The 22,577-nt window shown below is 42.1% G+C and overlaps 1 protein-coding gene across 1 annotated transcript in view; it reads right to left on the minus strand.

Moving 5' to 3' along the window:
* PLCD4 (phospholipase C delta 4) overlaps positions 1–22,577 on the minus strand; it is a 41,478-nt gene that overhangs the window by 13,397 nt on the left and 5,504 nt on the right. The window contains 11 exon segments of the mRNA XM_075609653.1: positions 324–440; positions 892–1,048; positions 1,195–1,359; positions 5,352–5,504; positions 6,513–6,657; positions 8,541–8,742; positions 9,220–9,451; positions 10,125–10,254; positions 11,022–11,250; positions 12,921–13,097; positions 13,604–13,659. Coding sequence (XP_075465768.1) covers positions 324–440; positions 892–1,048; positions 1,195–1,359; positions 5,352–5,504; positions 6,513–6,657; positions 8,541–8,742; positions 9,220–9,451; positions 10,125–10,254; positions 11,022–11,250; positions 12,921–13,097; positions 13,604–13,625 — 1,729 coding nt within the window. The 5' untranslated portion in view covers positions 13,626–13,659.

Consider the following 22,577-nt stretch of genomic DNA (forward strand, 5'->3'; position numbering starts at 1 on the left):
GCCCCCGGCCCGCTCCCTGACTTCGTGTGCGGTAAGCAACGGCAAGGCCAGGGAAAGCACCCGCTTTCCCTGAGCCTCAGCACTCCAGCAGGGAGCCTGGCCGAGGCCTTAGTCTTGCTTAATACAGGTTCTGGTCTTTATTTTTGGTTTAATATCTTTTGTCTTCTATTGTGGTAGTTTTCCTGTAATTATATAACCACGCAACTGTTAGGAAGACAACATTTTAGAGAGCCCAAAGCCTCTCGGCCAGACTTAGAGCAATACTACATTTCTCTCTGTGTTGCTGGTCCAGGTACCTGTTGTCCGTGATTGATTGAACCTACCCATTTGGCATCCAACATTCCACATATCTTGCGGGTTGTAGTTGGAAGAATCTGTCCTCAGCCCGGTGGGGTAAACTCTGGTCAGTTGCCAGCCGTTGTGACGAACAAACTCATTACCTAGAAAGATACACCGTTTGTGTGCATGCTGACTTTGCAGAAGAAGATGGGGAAGAATAACAGAGACAACATGAAGGCTCCTATTACAGGGGAGAGAACGAGAAGTATTGCTGGTAGTACAAGGGAAAAGGCGGGCACAAAAATGATACAGATGACTGGTGGGGATCCTTTCACAGGAAAAAAGGGACAGAGAGGGGATAATATGGCTCTGCAGACAGGATAAAATGAGGCATTGCTGATATGTATGTGGAAACAGGAAGGAGTACTACCAGTATGGAGAGAGGAGCGAGACAATCAGCTCGGACTGTAGGAAGGTGGAAGAAAGAGAAGGACGCTATGGAAAAGCGTTAAAACCTACTGATTGTGACTAAATGCTTGATTCAAAAGTATGGTTGGTTCTCGTTTATAGAAATAATACATGACTGTTGTGATGTCTTCTCTGTAAGCTTACCGGGCTCTTTCACCAGTTTCCTGGCCTTGTACTCTGTGAAAGAAGACATCTCATAGAGTCTGTAGTGAGTCCTGGAATGCTTGAAGCTCTCAAAGGGAACACTTTTACAGTAAATGATGCAGTCGGACAGCTCCTGGGAGAGGCGTTCTTTGGACTTCTAAAGAGAACCATAAAGAGAGAAACCTTGAGATCTTAAATCTTTAATGGGCTTGCACTAAATGTTTAAGCACATTGTGGTTTTATGGGCTCAATTGTTTGCTAGGGGTTTGCAGGTCACGTAACAGAGGTGACTTTGGAACCTGCCTTTGATCTCCTTTTATCCTCATTCCTGAGGTTCTCCTCCTCAGTCTCAGCACTATTCTCCTCCTCAGACACCTCCCCCATGTTTGAGTCTTCAGGGTGCTCACCCAAACAGTCCTCCAGACCCCCAATCTTCTTCCCTTTCAGGAGAATTCTCCCGCGGAGCTCCTACAGAGAGCACAGAAGAGGCATAAATGAAAGAGCCACATCTACACTCCAGCTAGCCACTGTAGGTTGCTTCCCATCACATATACGATAATATGCTATTATTTGTCATTTAAAACAAGAAAATATATTGCGACGTTATGTACATTGTATGAGATAATATAATGTATAGACGGTCCTTTATATAGAACAGTGTTATTAAAGAACTTTAGAGACGATCTCTAGCAGTGATTTGGGAAACTGGATACACTCAATGCAGGATAATCTTTTTGGGATTCTAGGACTTGTTTCAAGGGTTTGGATGATTGCCAGGAGAGCATCCAATTCAGATAATCAGGCTAGTCCTGCCAGTCATAAATCCATGTTGAAACGTGCCCTTTGCTCTACGTGATAAAATTAAGGCAGAGTTAGCTAGGACGGAGGCAGTACAAGTGGTACCATTTGGGGTTAAATATTTAACGTGTACTGGTGGCGTAGTTTCCCGTGACTGTATAAAACCTGACAAAAGAAAATTGGCAGCAATTTAAATAATGCCTCGTCTACAGTCAAAGAAGGATGTTTAGCAGCTACTTGGCATGGTGAATTACCTGAAAACGTCTACCAACAAAGACAGCACCACTAAGGACACGGCTGAAAACTACAAATGAATAGGTATGGGGTACAGAGCTGTAGGGATAATGGAAAATTATGAAACAACAATTGGTGCCGTGTTTAAAGCTGCAGTTCAGTCTTTTTTTTTAATTTATTTTTTTACTTCAATAGTTTTATGTGGACAATCTCTAAATACCTAAAGAACTGCATAGCTGCCGGTCAATTCGTTCTCTCAGTCTATTGATCGGCAAAGTTTGGCGACATCTTTAAATATGGGGAATGTAAATCGTTGCTATAGGAACAAGCATGCTTGTTAAAATAGAATACAAGAAAAATTGTCTTTCAAAGTTGTTGTTTTTTAAAACAGAAAATGCTAAAAGTATTTTTTCTTACTAAAGAACTGATTTATTAAAAAAAAACACGCATGCAGGATATTGCCTGAACTGCAGCTTTAAGTTTTATGCACCAGAAAGGCCTATTAAATTTTCAGCAGATGCATCACAATCGGGGCGCTGTGCAGTAATTTTCCAGGAGCATAATGATTGTTGGCAACCCGTGGTTTATGCGTCCAGATCATTGACTGTACATAAATCATGGACACACAGATTGAAAAGGGCCTTTTAGGAATATTGTTTGCCTGTGAACGATTTCATCCATGTATTCATGACCAGACAGTGGAAGTAGAGAGAACCCCTTATAGCCTTACATGGAAAACTGTTAAATTACTGCATTTTATGGCGTCACGAATGATGATAAAATTGGAGCAGTATCATTTAATTGCAACTAATACAATAGGTAAATTCATGCTGGCATTTGCCGGCTGCTCGTACGATCGGTACTTGGCGGCTGCCCATGCTCGAATGGCGTTTGGCAGCCGGTAAGTGCTTTTCATGCATGCACAGTCGGCACTCGCCAGGAGGATCCAAAAACCGGGACAGCACTCAAAAAAGTTGGGACAGAGCCCTGAAAACCAGGACTATCCCGGATAGCCCGGGACATCTGGTCACCCTAACCAAGGTCCTATATAGCCACACAAACCGGGGGGAGGGAGCGGGGAGGTTGAGGGGGACACATTGCAGATAAACTGAAGGGACCTAAGGATAGTATATGAAAGCCCAGACACACTGACAGCTAATGGTGACTCTTCCATTATAACACTTGAAACAGATAATGAGGAAAAGGGCATGCAACAAGATGACAGGTTTGATTCAGCTACAGGGTCAACATTGAGAAGATCAGTGAGGGACATCAAGTGCTCTGAAAGACTTCTCATTGCGCGGAAGTCGGGCACAACTTCCGCATCCGCCCACGAGTCCCCAGCTCCCCTCCGCTGCAGGATCGGGCCCCTCCTATCCCCCATCACCCAAGTGAAAATTCTTTGAGGGGAGGAGGAGTTGGGTGAGAGGAGGAGGGATTGGGTGAGGAAGGGGGGGCAGTACTACAGTGGCCCACCCAAAAAAATTGTGACTTTTTATTGGCACGCTTGAAAAAAGAGATTGGCCTCTCCCTGCCATACAGCAACATGTTGAGAAAGTGAGTATAGGAATTGTAATGTTGTTTTAATAGACAGCAAGCAATAAAAAACATAATTGTGCAAAGGTAAAGCGCCGAGTACACTTTTGGCGCTATATAAATAAAGACATACAATAAAGGAGAAGGTGGTGTGAGAGAGACATGACAATAAGAAAACGTAGAAGAGTAACAAATAAAGGAGAGAGAGAGGAAGCATCGGAAAGGAGTGAGAGAAAGAGGAAGCATTGGAAAGGAGAGAGAAAGAGGAAGCATCGGAAAGGAGTGAGAGAGAGAGAAAGAGCAAGCATCGGAAAGGAGAGAGAGAAAGGAAGCATCGGAAAGGAGTGAGAGAGAGAGAGGAAGCATCGGAAAGGAGAGAGAAAGAGGAAGCATCGGAAAGGAGTGAGAGAGAGAGAAAGGAAGCATCGGAAAGGAGTGAGAGAGAGGAAGCATCGGAAAGGAGTTAGAGAGAGAGAAAGAGGAACCATCGGAAAGGAGTGAGAGAGAAAGAATCGTAAAGGAGTGAGAGCGAGGAAGCATCGGAAAGGAGTGTGAGAGAGGAAGAATCGTAAAGGAGTGTGAGAGGAAGAATCGTAAAGGAGTGAGAGAGAGAAAGAGGAAGCATCGGAAAGGAGTGTGAGAGAGAGAGAAAGAGGAAGCATTGGAAAGGAGAGAGAGAAAGGAAGAATTGGAAAGGAGTGAGAGAAAGAGGAAGCATCGGAAAGGAGTGAGAGAGAGGAAGAATCGGAAAGAAGTGAGAGAAAGAGGAAGCATCGGAAAGGAGTGAGAGAGAGAGAAAGGAAGCATCGGAAAGGAGTGAGAGAGAGGAAGCATCGGAAAGGAGTGAGAGAGAGAGAAAGAGGAACCATCGGAAAGGAGTGAGAGAGAAAGAATCGTAAAGGAGTGAGAGCGAGGAAGCATCGGAAAGGAGTGTGAGAGAGGAAGAATCGTAAAGGAGTGTGAGAGAGGAAGAATCGTAAAGGAGTGAGAGAGAGAAAGAGGAAGCATCGGAAAGGAGTGTGAGAGAGAGAGAAAGAGGAAGCATCGGAAAGGAGAGAGAGAAAGGATGAATTGGAAAGGAGTTGGAGAAAGAGGAAGCATCGGAAAGGAGTGAGAGAGAGGAAGAATCGGAAAGAAGTGAGAGAAAGAGGAAGCATCGGAAAGGAGTGTGAGAGAGAGAAAGAGGAAGCATCGGAAAGGAGAGAGAGAGGAAGAATCGGAAAGGAGTGAGAGAGAAAGAGGAAGCATCGGAAAGGAGAGAGAGAGGAAGAATCGGAAAGGAGTGAGAGAGAGAAAGAGGAAGCATCAGAAAGGAGAGTAGAACCTTCTGAATGATTCATGTCATTCTCCTGGCTTGGTATATATCAGTTACCAAGTGAAGCAGAAGCTGTGTATAAAGTTGCAGTCCCACTTGACAACTTATATTGGATTTGCAATAAAAATGAGAAGCTGTGTAACAGCTTTCCAACCAATGTAAAGGTTGTTTAATAATTTAAGACGTGGGCCTAAACACTTAGCTGTGAAAAATGCAGTAACAAAGATAAGGAAATACTCAATACACGCTGCTTCTGTAAGGTGTTAAAAGAATGCAGCAGATATTTTAAAGATGAAGTCGTGAGAGGAAGCCATTTAAAGAACCCCCTAAAATAATGTAACGTCAACATTTCTCCAAAATACAAAACTTGTGGATAATTTCACAGTGTGTGCTTACGCTTCTAAAAGTGCAATGTATGGGTCTCCAACAGAAAAAGTCTATAGGAATATTATAGTATTCTTATAGAAGCAGGATTTGCAACTGAGATCTTCGATGGTTAAGCTGTAACCATCGCCCAGTGTCCTGAATGCTGAGATACATCGTATCAGAAAATGAACCTCTGCAGAACTGCACCTACCTTAGGAGAGGGCAGCTGGGCCGGGATCCGTCCATCCAGGGTGCCGGTGAGAAGTTTCTCCCCCAGAATGCTTTTGAGGTGCTGAGCCATGACATCCTGCTGCTCCACACCGCAGTGATTCTCCAGGGACAGGATAACTGGGTACTCTGAAACCTGGGCAAACGGCAGCCCAAGGACAACAAGGCCCTAATAACTAAGGGAGTTCGCCCGTCCTGCCCCATTGCACCTGTGCGCCAGCAATGGGAATCTTCTGTCAGCTAAGATTCTATTCACCCACGGCCCAGTTATTGTATCTAACCTCTAAGGAGCCAATGCCATATTTATTGGGATAAACATATCGTCTCCACTGGCTGAACCTCATTATATCACTCCTTAATTATTAACTCCATCAGTGCCAGAAGGGTTGAAGCAACCTGACCACCTTCATGTGTTACCCACCCTCTCCCTCCAACCCCCCCCCCCTTTTTTTTTTAACACACAATGCAAGTTACATTACACCCTTCTAAACTGTTCATTACCCAGTGGTTCACATAAATAAAAGTGGGCAAGTATTTTTGTAAAGAAAGGCCACATTTTATGGGGCATATCATGTACACACACACGTAGGATATCATAAAACGGATTGTAAAAGTTAATAGTGGGTAAAGAGATGCATCTAACACAAACTACCCTCAGACGTTTATTGAATGATTTAGTCTTGCCATGTATCAAATAAGCCAGCTGCAAAACCAGTGCATAAAACAGCACATGTTTTAGCAGAGAAAAATACATGCTGCGCTGGAAAATTTGTTTTATAAACATGGCGCTGTTTGGCATGTATTTTATAGCAGGGAGACTATAACAACCATTCATCTTGTTGAGCTGCAGTTCATGCACAATGCATCACGTTAGTCCCTTGCTGCTACATAGTATATACTGTCTCTGTGACAGTGAAGAGGTTTAAACTAATCCGATTCATTATGCATGCCATTTTGAATGTCAATAAACTCTTCCTGTTTGGAAAAGTTACTCATACAGTGTACAGAAGTTACCAACAAGCAATCTATCTATCTTGTCTGCTAATCCCACAGAATGTTACAGTGAAATATTCTTTGCAAATGAGTGACAGAGACGAAAAGTCGAACCCTGTCCTTTGCCTCATTGCTCCCTCTAGTTACGCACCCTGAATGCATACTTGTTGATGGCTGAAATAACATCTTTGAAGAGGATTTTAGAGGTGAATGTGTGTCCGTGATATACAATTGGTTCTCCATTGGGTCCATCCCAGCTGTCCACCTCCACACACCGGCAGCCTCGTTTCAGAGCTCTGTGGGAGTCCGCACAAAACAATGTGAAAGAGGAAACCAGGACATCCTACCTACAACCTGGTTATGGTATTGGGAAGGAAGATACAGAGCAGTCCGTACTTATACACCGTGTGTTATATATACAGGGGCAAGAAAAAGTGTGTGAACTGCAATGCTAATTACGGAACGTCCATCATTTCTCTTCTTAAACATCCAATAGAGTTTACATTAACCAATTCCATGTCTTTTGAAATAAAATGGTGTATGAATTGACACAAGATGAGTAAGAGTGAGGGTATGTGAAAAAAATAAGTGAAACACTGGTTTTATCAGCTAAATTAAAGAGGATAATTAGAATCAGGTGTTTAAATAATTAGGTAGCTCTTCAGGGGTGAGTTTGGGAGGCCCCACCCTGTATAAAGATCAGAACCTTTGTGCGTTTGGTCTTCACATATAGGTGTGTGGAATCACGTCGTCGTGCCACGATCAAAATAAATCTCTGAGGACCTCAGAAAAGCAGTTATTGCTGCTGATCAGTCTAGAAGGGGTTACAAAGCAATGTCTAAGGATTTGGGGCTCCATCAATCCACTGTCAGACAAATGGAGAAAGTTCAAGAGCACAGTCACTCTACCCAGGAGCGGTCGTTCTACCAAAATCTCTCTAAGAACAAACCGTCAAATCATCCAGGAAGTCACAAAGAACACCAGAGTAATATTCAAGGATCTGCAGGCCACTCGCACCTTGGCTAATGTGAGTGTTCATGACTCAACTATCAGAAAAAGACTGAACAAGAATGGTGTTCATGGAAGGATAGCCAGAAAGAAACTACTGCTCTCTAAAGAGGACATTGCTGCCATTTGAAGTTCACTAAACAGCACACAGATGATCCATAACACTTCTGGAATAATCTTCTCTGGACAGACAAGTCAAAGGTTGAACTTTTTGGCCTGAATGAGAAACGTTATGTTTGGTGAAAACCAAAACTGTGTTTGAACATAACAACCTCATCCCACCCGTCAAGCATGGTGGTGGGGGTGTGATGGTTTGGGGCTGCTTTGCTGCTGCAGGACCTGAACGGATTGCCATCATTGACACAACTATCAATTATGCTTTGTATCAGAAGATTCTAGAGAAGAATGTCAGGCCACCCGTCTGCGAACTGAAGCGGAAGAGAAAGTGGATCATCATACAGCAAGATAATGATCCCAAACATGCAAACAAATCTAGAAAAGAATGGCTGCAGAATAAGAAATTCCGCATTTTAGAAAGGCCTTGTCAAAGTCCGAACCTAAACCCCATCGAAATGTTGTGGCAGGACTTGAAGCGAGCTGTCCATGCAAGGAAGCCCTCAAATGTCACGGAGTTTAAGCAGTTCTGTAAGGAGGAATGGGCCAAAATTCCTCAAAACCGATGTGAGAGACTGACCAGGACACACGCAGTTTAAGTTATTGCTGCTCAAGGGGGCGCAACCAGGTACTGAATCTCAAAGTTCACATACTTTTTCATACATGGATATTGAATGTTTAATCATTTGTGGTTCAATAAATGCTGAAAAAGTATCATGGTTTTTTGTGTCATTTGTTTGATCAGGTTATATTGACTGAGGAATAACTCTGAATTCATCAGGTCTATTTCTACAGCATCCTTTTTGTCGTGTTGGTCCACAGGAAGGCAAAAACCTTTGCAGCAGGCGTATGGCTTAGCACTGCGTCGTAAATATCGCCATTAAAATTGATTAGGAACATGGTCACAGTTTCTGTAGGAGATGGTAACATTTTAATTCAAATCCATACTCCACCCGTTCTTATGTTTCATATGCGACTTAATGGATAGGACCTTGATAGACCCAATTTTTAATGTCTATGAATGAGAAGAAAGTTTGGACATGTCTCTCCTACTCACCTGATGTATCCCTCAATGCTGCTCTGCCCCCGCAGCTGGTCCTCCATCAGGTACGTGTTGTGGGAGGACGATATGAAGTAGTGGGTCAGTGGCCGTGTCATGTCTTGGTAAAGCTGTTCATGGGCAAAATTAAAGACAGATCCCTCCGGAGAACACAAGTACATCAGGAAACCGTCAATGCTCAGGGCATGAAGCTTCTTCGCTAGACCCCAAATACAAAGGAAGACATTGTGAGTTCCCATAAATTACAGCAATCAATTACATTACATATGGAGCTACTGCCCAATGACCCCAATCTGCTCATGTTTTGTAATGTCATATATTTGACTCCCTGTGCAGGTTGTGATACTTGTTATATAGAGAAGTAACTACATAATCTGAGGCTTGGTCACTGGATTGAGCTAATAAATGATTCTGTTATTTGTGACACTTATTTAGATTGCAGAACACTAGCAATTTGAAGCCATGTGATGTAGGGTTGGGGTAGGGAATGCAGTGTTTCCTGGAAGAACAACCCACACAATGTAGGGCTGTAGACAAGCTATGTAGGGGGATATCCTTCTACCTCCACACTCCACCATGGGCTACTCCAATAGCTAGTGGTTATTGAGGACACCGTTATTAAAAACAATGTATTGAGGAAGCCACTACCTGGGCTGTACCTGTACCAGGGTCTCACCTGTTTCTGACGGTTCATATCGAGCGATAAGGTTCATAGCAAACTCCTCTGTGTTGTCCTCCTCCAACTGCTCCTGCCGCAGGAAATCCACGAACTCCAGCAGAGCGAGCTTCTTGCCATCCTTGGAGAAGTCTTGGAATATCTTAAGCACGTCGTCGCGCTGCGTCAGGGCTTTATAAAACAGCACAAACTCCTCCCCCTCCAGTGTGCCTGACTCTGATTTATCTGCCATCTGCAAGACAAAGCGGCTGGGGAACAATGGGCTGGAAAGAAGCAATGCCAAACATTTGGTGACTTGTTTTGTGGCATCTCACCCCATTGTCTTTCTCCAGGGTCTCAGAGAGATGTTTGAAATGTTCCATCTTCTCATATGTACAGCAAAATAAAATCCAACCTTCACAAGCTGCAGTTATACTCAGGCGACTGACATACTCTTGGAATAACCTGCTCCATTCTGTCTGGGTGTCAGAATATCATCACAGTGATAATCCAGTTTGTCTTTCTGAAAGTTGGTATCCAGAGTCATATATTTAATTTAACATGTGTGTGATATTTTTTCATGCCACAAAGAAAAATTAAGGTGCACCTGGCTTTTAGGTAAATTACCTGTGGAAACAAAAACAAATAAAAAATATTACACACACGTTAAATGAAATATATGACTCTGGATACCAACTTTCAGAAAGACAAACTGGATTTCCACTGCGATGACTTCCAGGGTGCTCACTAGGCTATGCTTAGGTCCCAGATTAGAACTTTTTCAAGCGTCCCAATGGGGACCAAAATGTTGATTGTAATCAATGTTTTGTAGATGCCCTATCTGCAGTGTAACTGCTCTGTTCATGGTGATGTTTTGGGGGGGTGATGTGAATTGATGTTCATTACATGTAGCCACCTGCCGTTACCTGAAAAAGGCGGTAAGCGTGCTGCTCATTCATATCCACATTCATCATTTTCAGCAGGTCCTGAACCTCCTTAAAGTTCATCCTCCCATCCTTATTCTTGTCAGCCTTTTGGAACCAGTCACAGATCCACCTGGGAAGCATGTTAAGGAAATAACTCGGGTGGGATCCCTGTACCACTGGAATCAAACACTTCAATATATTGACTATTGACATGGGATGTTCAATTGATTTAGAATGGGGGAAATGGTCAGTCTTGACCAAACTGTCTTTATCTGGTATCATACTGACAAATGGTAGTAGGCTTCAACAGGAAGCAGTGCTTGGTTACCAAGTGAGAACTAGTTTTAATGCACTTAGCCTACATTTTGTGTGTGCATCGGAGAAGTTAGTGTTGGAGTAGGTATGCTGAACTTTCTTAGTAGCTTTACATAAACTGGCACATTTCCATCAGTAGCGCTTTTAATGAACCGTGAACACTGGGAGACACTTTGCTGTCCTAACAGGCTCGAAGTTGCCATTTTGTTCCTGGATGCTCTAACAAACTTTTTTTCAGTGATACTGTATACACAATGTCCTTACCACAACTCAATGGGCAATCAAATTAATGGTGAATGTCTCCCCCCCTTTCCAAGATACTATGTATCTTACACACAAGAAGGGAGCACTCTGAACTATTTTCTTTTGCTGGTTTGAAAATATCAAAACAGGTGAGGTATCTTTCCCATTTACCCACATGCACCTCTTCCATGAAATGCACAATGCAACAAATAGGGGGCGCATCATCTATGAGTGGTACATATTTTTTTCTATCTAATTGCCGGAGCATTATTAGATCTACTTTGCTATTAGTAAAAGGAATAGGCATTGCCTGCTTATGAGGAGTTATTGAAAGGATACTGGTCCATAATCTCCTTCTGGTCCATGTTGGTCACAGTCTCTATTAGCTTGTGTAGGCCCTGGATCCAGGATTGGGCCTCCTCTGGGGTATTGGCTACCAGGTCGAGGTTCCCTCTGCGGCCGTGGAAGACAATGGTAAAGCAGAGGTCGGGCTGAAACTCATCTGCGATGCTCTGCAAGATCTCGGACTGATGCCCCTCCCGTACAGTCTCAATGTCACTGATGGAAACTGGCAGCAGAAAGCAGTTTAAGCACAATTAGCTGGAGGACAGAGATAGGGGGAGGGAGACAATAGAGAGAGCTGGAGAAGGATAGAGAGAGTGAACATAGTTACCATATACTGTATGTATGTGACTGTTATATGTCATCCTTGTTTTGTGAACACAATATACTGTACAGTAGCTCTTCAGAGAGGAAGAGGGTGAGAAGGAAAGCGAGCAGGGGAGAAGTTAAAGCATGTAGATTTATGTGAACAGCATCATGGTGTATACATAGCTGGGACTACACAGGAGATTAAACAGGAGCTATTTTTAATTAGGATCATTATGTATTTATGTATATCTTTATTTATATAGCGCCATCTATGTTCATAGCGCGTCACGGCAGGAATACACGTTACACGTGACATCATAATATAACGCATAATGGGAATAAGACATACAGTAATTAGGAAAAGGACTCCCTGCCCCAAAGAGCTTACGATCTAAGAGTTCTTAAGAGCAGATTGAGTGTGTGTGTGTGTGTGTGTGTGTGTATATATATATATATATATATATATATATATATATATATACACACACACACCAGATGATAGATGGATAATATAGAGTTGAAATCATATTAGGGCTACATCAAATGGAAGATAGTTACGAGAGGTCTATAAATAGATATGGAGCCACAGTCGGTCTGGGCAGCGCTAAGCACAGTGATAAGTTATTAACCCGAATATCAGACTACTACATTTCCCTGCATTGCCCTGATAGGTCTACCACACGTCAAGCCAAAACATTAACACTACTAACCTCAGCATCAATGCACACAGCCACTCCTCTGTCAGTGGAGGGGTTAACCAGGCTGCTGCAGAGAAGCTCTCAGGCACATTACTGGAATTACTCCTGCTCATGCCAGCTTCTTTGGCAATCTACTTGTGAGCTATAGTGCCTGGCAAGCCCTCATGTCTTGCTGCATTCCCATCACTCACTGTGAAGAGCAGCAGCGAGTGACCCCAGAATGATGGGGAGTTTCTGTATTGTGAGACGTCTTCTAACATTCCTCCAGTGCAGGAGAGCCACTCAATGCATGTCAGGGCAAGGAGACACTTTGCTTTTGGGTGGGGTGTCCTTGGTACTAACTTAGCTGCAGGCATTTAATAGCATTATAATTACTGAATCAGCCCCAGAGAAAACTGCATGGTATGATACCAATTGGATGGATCAACATGTAAATTATTCATTAGCACTGTTGTGAAGATCAATAATTTATGTTCAGTTGCAGCCCATAGTGATGAGAGATTTGGACCTGAAAATACCGGGCTGTTGGTTCAGTTTCTTCCAAAGCCTCCAAAACATGTTGTGACCGGAAGCAAATCCCATTGGGGGTTACTTACCAAGGTCTCCAGGCTGCTAAACTTGGGCACAAAATAACACATATTTGTAACCATGTTATCAAATGTGAAAACAACCCCCAACTCCAGAGTTTCTAGCAAACGTAAAGAATTCAAACTATGCCACCATTCATGTCCTCTGCATGGGTCACTATCACAAGTATGTCTTGTGCCCGTCACCTCCTAGGCTGGCAGTGGTATCTGGTACCACATTGGTATGTCCCTGTCATTGGCTGGAAGGCTGATGAATTATTACCCTTGTATTAGCAGCACCTTATGCACTTCCCATCACTTACAGGTGGACTTGGTGTTTCCCGTCTTCTTGGACTTGTACCAGACAGTCATACAGTCCTCTTGCAGCTTGAAGTATCTCTGTTTCTTCCAGCTACGGGATTTCACTTTTCTCATCAGTGAACCAGCCTGCATTAGCTCCAGGTTCTCATCCAGCTGGAGACTTGCCCTGATAAACTGAGCTGAGACACAAGAGGATTGGTGAGTGTGAGGGAGGAACCCCCACCAGTCACCTGGAGTGAGCCTCGTCTTCCCCACACGTGGTGTCTTTTCAAGAGTGAAGCATCTCACCATGTGGTGGGTCATTTATCAAAGCCTATCGGCCAAATGTATCAAACAGCAAAAATACCCCCATATCTGAGGGAAGGAATTATTACTGCATTCGAAATGAGTGAAATGGATGAACCTAGTTCCAATCCCAGTATCAGTTACTTGTGAGCTTGGGAACCTTATATCAATACATACATACATACATAGATCAATATCAATACATACTCTGGTAAAATGTCCCAATTGATTGCGGCCTCCATAAAATATAACTGCAGTGATAATACCCTGGTATAATGATTATTTCTGTCCCTGTGCAATGAATCCTGGGCCTGCCCTAGTATGTGCTTCCAGTATGATACACTTGATAGTGAGATGTCCTCAGTGCATACATCCCTCCCGATAGTCTCCAGATACTTACGAGCACAGCACAGGTAGGTCATGACTTTATTGTCGCACACTCAGTTCTGCCGGCATCTGTGGAACAAAGGAAATAAATCTTGATCATAACAAATAATCTGTCACCGTGCACCATGTTTTCCAGACAGAACCTTCTGTCTTTGTATCAGTCTAGTTGGGCATTTACCTAAAAACCTATTGAGATACAGTATAACAATAGTAACAGTATATTACTCTGCCTCTGTTTCCAGGACAGCCTTTGGTGCAGCCAAAGGGTGTGAGACGTTTGCTGCCGTTCGCTGATGTTTGGTGATGTTAAAGCTGCTCTATTTCAATGTTAAACTCACCAGCCCTTTATCCCCTGTACTCAATTTTCCAACTTTAATTGTCCATGAAATGTCTGTGAATTGACTGTATAACCTCTGTTCATTTAATGTAACCATGTATTGTTATTATAACTTTGTGCCCAGGACATACTTGAAAACGAGAGGTAACTCTCAATGTATTACTTCCTGGTAAAACATTTTATAAATAAATAAATTAATAAATAAATCTAATATACCATTTATCAATACACTAACTTTTATTGTGGCACACAAACACACCCATACACATATTAACCTTTATCAATATCGGTCTACACCATCCATGACTGGAGGAACTATTAGATATCCCCAGTAATCATGAAAAAAGTTAAACATTTTTTATTTCAAATAGAAGTTAGCAATACAGACATTGATAATGGGCTCTTCAGCACTTTGTATATTGATAATCAGGTTTTAATGTTATCACAGAACTATTTGGAATAAATACTTATCCGCGGGGTAGATAGAAGTCCAGAGAATGTGGCAAAGAGAGAATAATTGCACAGATGCAGTGCACTCCCCGGACAGAGAGGAGGATCGGAACGTGAATCTGTTTAACTTTTTCACTGAAAGGGAAGTACCATATTCCATTTTTTGGAGCTGTGGGAACTGGCCAGAATTAGGGACTAGATCCCAAAACGTTGCCCCCCTTACAAGTAGCCCCTTGCAGGGAGCTTTTGAATTCTTTGCCTTATGAATCTCTTGTATTGTGTTATTACAGTGAGAGCTTTAGATTGGCTGCACCATGCCATTTCTTCGCTCTTTGCCACATGCTCTGCACTTACCTGGACCTCTCTCGTCCCTGCGGATAAGTATAACTTTGAAATAGTTTTGTGATAACATTAGAGCAAGATTACCAATGTGCAAAAGTGTATGAAGAGCCCAACGATGATCAACGTCTGTATTGCTAACTTCTATATGAAATGTAAAAAAAATCCCTGTATTATCTGACTCTTGGGTTTTCGCATGTGTGCTGGGGATAGCTAATATTTTCTGTTATTGAGGGGCTGTGGAGGGTCGTTTTTCCCCCTAAGGATTTACGTGGATTAGGGGGTGCTGTCTGACCTGTTTCTTTTATACATGGCTGGAGGAACCATTCAGTTCTGTATTCCTCTATTGGACACGATTCAAAAGAGCCTCCACCACCGGACTATCTCACCTAGTTGTTAGAAGGAATAATTGAGAGGACATGAGCAACTGCCCAAATATAGGACTCAATAGGAACTTGTCATTGCCAGACACACACAGGAGCGCCCGCCCCTGTACTTCGTGTGAATGACTGGTGGAAATTAAGACGTTGTTGTAGGTACAGTACACACTGAACAGGACAGTGAATATATTTGCAATTAAGTTAATGTACAATAAGAGTTGATAAAACGTTTGATTCTTGTGATCTATGCATAGACTATGCCAAATAATGATAAAATACTAAATGTTCAGATGCTGACAGAGAAACATTGTGATAAGTGATAAATATCAGATGGCACTAATCAACATCCGCTTTCTTTTTAATAAACAGTTAAATTATTTCACACATCATTTCTCCCACTTTGTTTTTATAGCACAAATATCTGAATCTTTTTAAAGTATGGGTCCAATGCGTATTATCCCAATGTTTAAATAATTTGGGATATTTTTATTAAATCACAGTACCACTCATTTTTCAAGCCATTTCAACCACTGGTCATGAGTTAACATCTCTATCCTCATTCTCAGAGAGAAACGTGTGTTTTATTGGGCTGCCCACGTTGTGGGTGCTTGGCTAAATGGTTTCCGCAAATTTTGGCTTATTAAAAAGGATACAGGCTTCCTAGAAAAATAACACGGACTTGTCTAGAGAGCTAGGAAGTAATGGAAGCGCTATGTACATTGAAGCGCTATGTACATTAATGGCGCTATATAAATAAAGACATACAATATACATTCTGGATCCCCTCATTGGTAGGTCTCATAGTGAGGTGGTTATCTTGGGAAGACCTTAACCCCTATTTGGAACCCTACAGAGACAGTATACAAGAACCATCTTGTGGGTTATTTCAGTTTAGCAATTGGCTATTGTATTTTCAACACAAATTAATTGAAAGTATCCAGCTCTGAAGACCTAAAGGAGAAACTGATGGGACTCAGGTTAGTGACCTCATAGGTCCAACCGCACGAGGTGTCTTACAATAAATAAAAAGCGTCCCAGCCTTATCTATGGTGTACTATCTGCCTGTATGCCGCTGCCCTATTAGATACTGTACTGGTGTCTCCTTTTTCTAAGTGATGTAACCTTTACTTTCTATAACAAACACTGTTCTCATTTGCATGGCATTTCCCAGAATCCTTTTCTGCAGTGGAAGCACTGTATGCTGGGAGATAATGGTGAAAAGCAGGTTGCAGCCCCGTCTGAGACATGCGAATGTGCTCACAAGTGATATTTTCATTTGCTGTATAACAAACACCAGAGCGTTGCCTCCCACTGACCCGCAGCTGATAGAAAGGGGAGCTGGCTGCCTCCCAGGTCTCAGGATTCCATCTGGATCACATTTCCCCCACTCCAATAGCCGGCACTTTAATGAGCTTTCTGCATCAGCTCCACCTTTGTGTGTCATTTAATTAGGATGGGATCTGGCAGAGTGCATCTTCCTCAGAAAGGCAACAAGGGCAAATGACAGCGTTATTAGAGCATGAACACGTGGGAAATGCTGCCAACAGCATAGTTAAAGATCGATTGTGTTATATGGGTATCCCGGACAAAGTGAATGTAGGGAGTTCCTTGACATACTGACTGACTGGCTGAAACGATGGTTACAAGTAACATTGTAAGTCAGATTAAAAGAAGAATATTCGTTTCAGTCTGCAGCCAAATGCACTGACTATCTGATATAATGATGCTAAGGAAAACAACACAGTTTCGTAGAATTTTCAATGAACTTTCCTGACCTCCAGATATGTATGATCAGTTATGTATAAAAATCAGCCCATTAGAGGTGGAAGAGTGCTCCAATGTGCCCAGGCCATGCACAGTAACAAAGCACAGACGTCCTGCACCACCACATTATAGCAGTGGCTTTGCACGCTAACACAGCTAAGTAAATTAGACCCAGAGCTTGTAAAACTGCACAACTGCAATATACTGGATTTCCTGTATAGCTACCACGAGTGTGAAATATCAGAGTTAAAAGCAAACATCTAATCAGAAATAAAGACTCTCGATGTACTGAAAACAACGTCCATCATAATAATAACAATAGCGCTGCTAGTTTTACATAGCGCTTTACAGAGACATTTTGGAGGCACAGGTCCCTGCCCTGTGGAGCTTACAATCTATGTTTTTTTGGTATAACTATTGAAGTGATAAAGGAGCTCAACGCTTGATCCCTTGTATAGTTGTATTGACAAATAAGCAATAACGGACATGAGGGTGTTTTTTTGGTGCCTGAGGCACAGGGATATAAAATGACTTGCCCAAGGTCACAAGGAACCAACACCGGGAATTGAACCAGGTTCTCCTGCTCCAAACTCAGTGCCAGTCAGTGTCTTTACTCACTGAGCCGCTCCTTCTCCCATCATATGTTTTTAAGCTGTGGCTGCCTCTGCAAAACCACATGGTAGATAGAGAGTGTAACTATCATACCCCATTCAGGCACCATTAGGGTAGAAAAAGTCAATTGTAGTATTCATGGTGCCATTGTATTAAGCAAACATTCTTATCTTGTAAGGAAGAGATTCCTGACCGGTTGTACTGTGGATCCAGAACTGGATCACAGAACTGTGCCTGGCAGAAGTATCTCTTGACTGGACCTTTTGGCTTTCTGTGCTTTTGTTCTGGTAATTGATTTGTGGCTTTGTCAGATATCCCGTGGATCTTTTTGAGCTTGGACGGGTACCACTAGGTGTGACAATATTTTTGCTGTTGCTGCAATCTTGTGTGTCAATCAGTGAGGTTAGATAACAATGTTCCAAAGGACCAATCCGCTGCTTGAACAATTTGTTCTAGAGTGGTATTGCTTAGTAGCGTTGAACAGTAGTAATACACATTAACGAACCACTTACACATTCTGCTCCAAATACAGCATGGTCAGCAGCAGTGCCAGTCTCCAATCCTCACACTGCCCATGCACATTCAGTATTTATACACTATGCACAGTCACACTGCAGGCTTCCCTAAGAACTGCCACCACTCCTAGAATATTAGGTAGGTAGATAGATAGATAGATAGATAGATAGATAGATAGATAGATAGATAGATAGATAGATAGATAGATAGATAGATACACAGATAGATAGATAGATAGATAGATAGGGTGAGTTAGATAGATAGATAGATAGATAGATAGATAGATAGACAGACAGACAGACAGACAGACAGACAGACAGACAGACAGACAGACAGACAGACAGACAGACAGACAGACAGATAGATAGATAGATAGATAGATAGATAGATAGATAGATAGATAGATATGTAGCAATGTAATCTGCATTTTAATGCACTCCTCCTACACTTCCATGGCATATGCTGTAGGACCCACATTTGCAAAGTTAAAAATAAAACCAAATAGAACTAAAAATAACATATTTATTCCACCCACAATTACAGTGCATATTGTGGTTGTTCTACCAGCTGGTACATGGAAAGAACAAGTAGTCCCAAAGCAGCGCTAATAAGGCCAGTAATGCAATAGCACAAGAAGATTTGGGATACAAAAGGGGTCCGTATCTTCTGCACCTGCTGATAACATAATGACATAGTGCATGTCCGCATGGGAGGGGCTGTGTGGGTAGTAATAATATAACAGCCTTAAGAACTTGGAAGAGTCTGCTTTGCTAATTCCTAATTCCTTAATAGTCGTATATATATATATATTTTGTTGTTGATGTAACCTATAACTCATATTCTGGTTATATATATATATATATATATATATATATATATATATATATATATATATATATATATATATATATATAAAACCAGAATATGAGTTATAGGTTACATCAACAACAAAATGCATTGTAGGTGATATTACACCTGTTTGTAACATAACTCCCACAGTGCCTGTTAGCATCTGAGTGCATGCGTTGGTAGCAACAATGTAGCAGCCTTTAGAACTTAGCACAGTCTGCTTTGCTAATTCTGGTTCAGTTAAACTTTTCTTTACTATAAATATTGTACCCCCCAATGCTACTTCTGTCACCTTCTCTTCTTCACGTAGATGAAAGTAGCATGTGCGACAGCACAAAATGCAATTGTTTGTGTTTAGATGGAAGCTGTCAGCACCACTCACACACTAAAGAATTCTTTCTTTTTTATCTGGACTTTCTTCCTGCCTCTTTGCTTTATATCAGACAGTCTGCCAGTGCTCCTTAATCCTCTTCCCAAAATAAGTCCCTTAGAAAACTCCTCCTTTTTCAAAGACCTCCAAAATGGAGACGTCTCTCCTCATCTCCACTACCTCTTTTCTCCATTAAATAAAATGCCAGACACAATGGTTCTGTTTGATGTTCCATTTATGTAGTTCTAAGTTCCAACAGCCATATTGGTTCTGGAGAAAGCAGATTGGATGTAGGGTTATGATACCTTTAAATCAGGCCAACATTAGAATTCTTCATAGATTACATAATAGTGTACAGAACTTTCCAAAGCTCATATGTTTCTGCTACATTTGAAGAAGAAACCTATGGGGTTTTGAAAGCTCTGAACGCTAATATATGGGTCCGCTAAAAGGTAACACAACTCTACAATCGCATCTCATGTTGGATTTAATCAATTATCTGTAAAAGGGTTCAGCAAAACACTACGACTCAGAACATCACAAGACTTCGGGTTTTTAAATCGCTGTATTGGGAAACGGAACATTTGCAAACACAGTCACACTTAGATAAGCATATCGGATGTGCAATAAAGTGACAGCACTTAGGCATTTAACACCTTATCTAGAAGTTTGAACAATTTCAGCAGCATGTAAGGGGGAATATTTCACATACTTATAACTCAACTGAAGTCTGCTGGATGATCTGAGAGTGAACAGAGCGATAAGGATATAAAAAGGAAAAGCAAAGGCCATTTGCAAAACAATTTCTGATCCAAGAAAGTGGCATTAAACCCACAACAGGGGACTTCTCTGCAAACACGCCGTGCACTGAATAAGCTTCTATGGTTTGGAAATGTCGTTCCCTGGGGCCGTATTATCGTTGGCTGTCCTATAATATGGTAAAGACAGAGTGCTCGCTACATGCACTGAAACAAAAATAAAATGTTGTATAAATCAATTAATTATGAAACATGGGAATGTAGTCCATTAAACGCATCTGCTTTGTATAATGCTGAGCGCTTCGGGAACAACGTATCACACTGCAGAGATTTATTCCCTGACTGCAGCTATATGCACTGGCATCAATTATAAGTTCCTAATAGCGTTTCTTACATTTCACACCAATCTCAAAGTTTAACACCCCCTGGGACCTGGAAGAAATAGTTAACATACAGACCGAGGCCCGTATTCTGTAAGCTCCCATACTGCCGATCCTTACTGTTGATTGAAGTCAATTTGGCTCCTGTGCAATACTGCCAGATCGGCAGCATCGGAGCATTCAGAAAAAGGTCCCCAGGATCACTAAACTCTGCCAGGCCATTTAACGCAGGGTTTGCCTAATGTTAATAGTAACGCTGTAGTCACGAAATAAAGTAATGTTAAGTTATGTAACGTCGCGTTAAAAGCCTGGCATTATACAGAACGGACATTAGGAGAAATGAGATGCAAATTCACCGCTAGCATAAGAATACCCAACTTCTAAAGCGCTGTTACTGTTAACGCCAAAGGATAACATGACATTATTTAAGTTATACCTGAACCTGGCGATACTCCCGTCCGGACACTGAAACAAAGCAAAAATAATAGGCAAAAGTTACAGGCAGAAGTCCTGTTTCAGTGTGTGGTTCGGAGTATCCCCAGGTTTGCAATGACTTAACGCTGCAGACCAAGCAATATCCTACATGTGGTTTTTTTTTTTCATAGATCAGTTCTGTACTATGAGAAAATACTTGTAGCATTAAAAAAATACAAAAAAACTCTGAATGACATTTTTAATGTCTTATAAAGTAACAAGCATGTTTTGTTTCTATAGCAACCATTTACAAAGTCACATCACCCTCCTCTTCTGAAACAGGCTCTGGCACACCCCTTTTTGAGCCAATTGTATCTACTGACTGCCTGGTCACATGATCTTCCCCACAGAACTTTGCATCTTTGGTCCTCTTCTGCTGCACTAACAGCCATTTAGTGAACCCCTTCACCGATCGATCACAGGAGAACGGATCGATCGGCAGCTTAGCTAATTACTTATCATCGTGTGGATTGTATTTTTTTTTATGCTTTAGAAATAATGTAGTGTTACTTCCCTCTACTCTTCTCCCGAAGACTTATTTCTGTGTCTTGCTGGGAGAAATACCAAGACTCAAACACCATCACGTTATTTCAAGATATCGTAGTATTATCCTGAAGTGACATGATGTTACCCTATGCTTACGAGCTCTAGCATGGATGGTAGTTTTGAATATAATGAGCTTTGTGGATTTACCGGCATTTACCGGCATTTACCGGCATTTACCGGCATATAACATCCATTCCCGGTTTAGGTCAAATATTACAGAGTTTAGTGAGTCTCTGACTGAGCCACTGATTGAACCAGCTGTGCTGAAGCAGGGATGTCCTTAAAACATGACCTGTTGGTGCTCTTGATGACTGCAGTTGACCCAGTCCTGCTGTACTGTAACAACAAAAATGGAAGCTCCCAGCACTCGCAACAAAGAGAGAGATATAGAAAAAGTGTCAGGATGCCACGGGTGAGCCACGGGTAAGCCAAAAAAAATTAACTTACTGGTGCATCAGAGTAATATACAAATACTCAGCGCAGTGACACATTACACATAAAAAATGCAGAGTATTGCTATAAAATATACACGGAGGAATAGGTAAAACCAAATCTCAGAATATACTTATCCAGGGGGCGGAGGATGAGGCTCCCACAGGGAAACATAATCACAAATCGGGAGTAAGGTAAGGCAGGGGGGCTCAACTCAAGGGTGCTCCAGTCCCCCCCTCCCCCCCAACAGGTCAGGTTTTCAAGATATCCCTGCTTCAGCACAGGTGGCTCAATCAGTGGCTCGATTAAGCCACCTGTGCTGAAGCAGAGATATCCTGAAAACCTGACCTGTTGTTGGCCCTTCAGGACTGGGGTTGGCTACCCCTGCTTTAGAATATTGCACCATGTAACCTCCCCTAATCACTCCTCTTGCAAGTGGCACAAAATAGACACAAAGCAATTTATACACGAATGTTAAGAGAAGCAACGTGCAATTAATGTCTCTAGAGGTCATTCAACAGCAAAACAGCCAATTGCAATGCTTGATACATACGTAATATGGGGCTTGTGTATCAAGGTGTCCTAACAGCAAACAAATTGCACCAGATTTATGGAAGAAAAAGGTCCCAGAGGCGACAATGGGACTCATAGCGCGTCACAGTTACAGTACAGCGCGCGGTACGCAGCACATAGGAATGTTACAGACAGTCCCTGCCCCGTGGAGCTTACACTCTATGTTTCTGGTGCCTGAGGCACAGGGAGATAAAGGGGCTTACCCTA

Source organism: Ascaphus truei, chromosome 7 (genome assembly GCF_040206685.1).
Source record: "Ascaphus truei isolate aAscTru1 chromosome 7, aAscTru1.hap1, whole genome shotgun sequence".
In the NCBI taxonomy this organism is placed as follows: domain Eukaryota; kingdom Metazoa; phylum Chordata; class Amphibia; order Anura; family Ascaphidae; genus Ascaphus; species Ascaphus truei.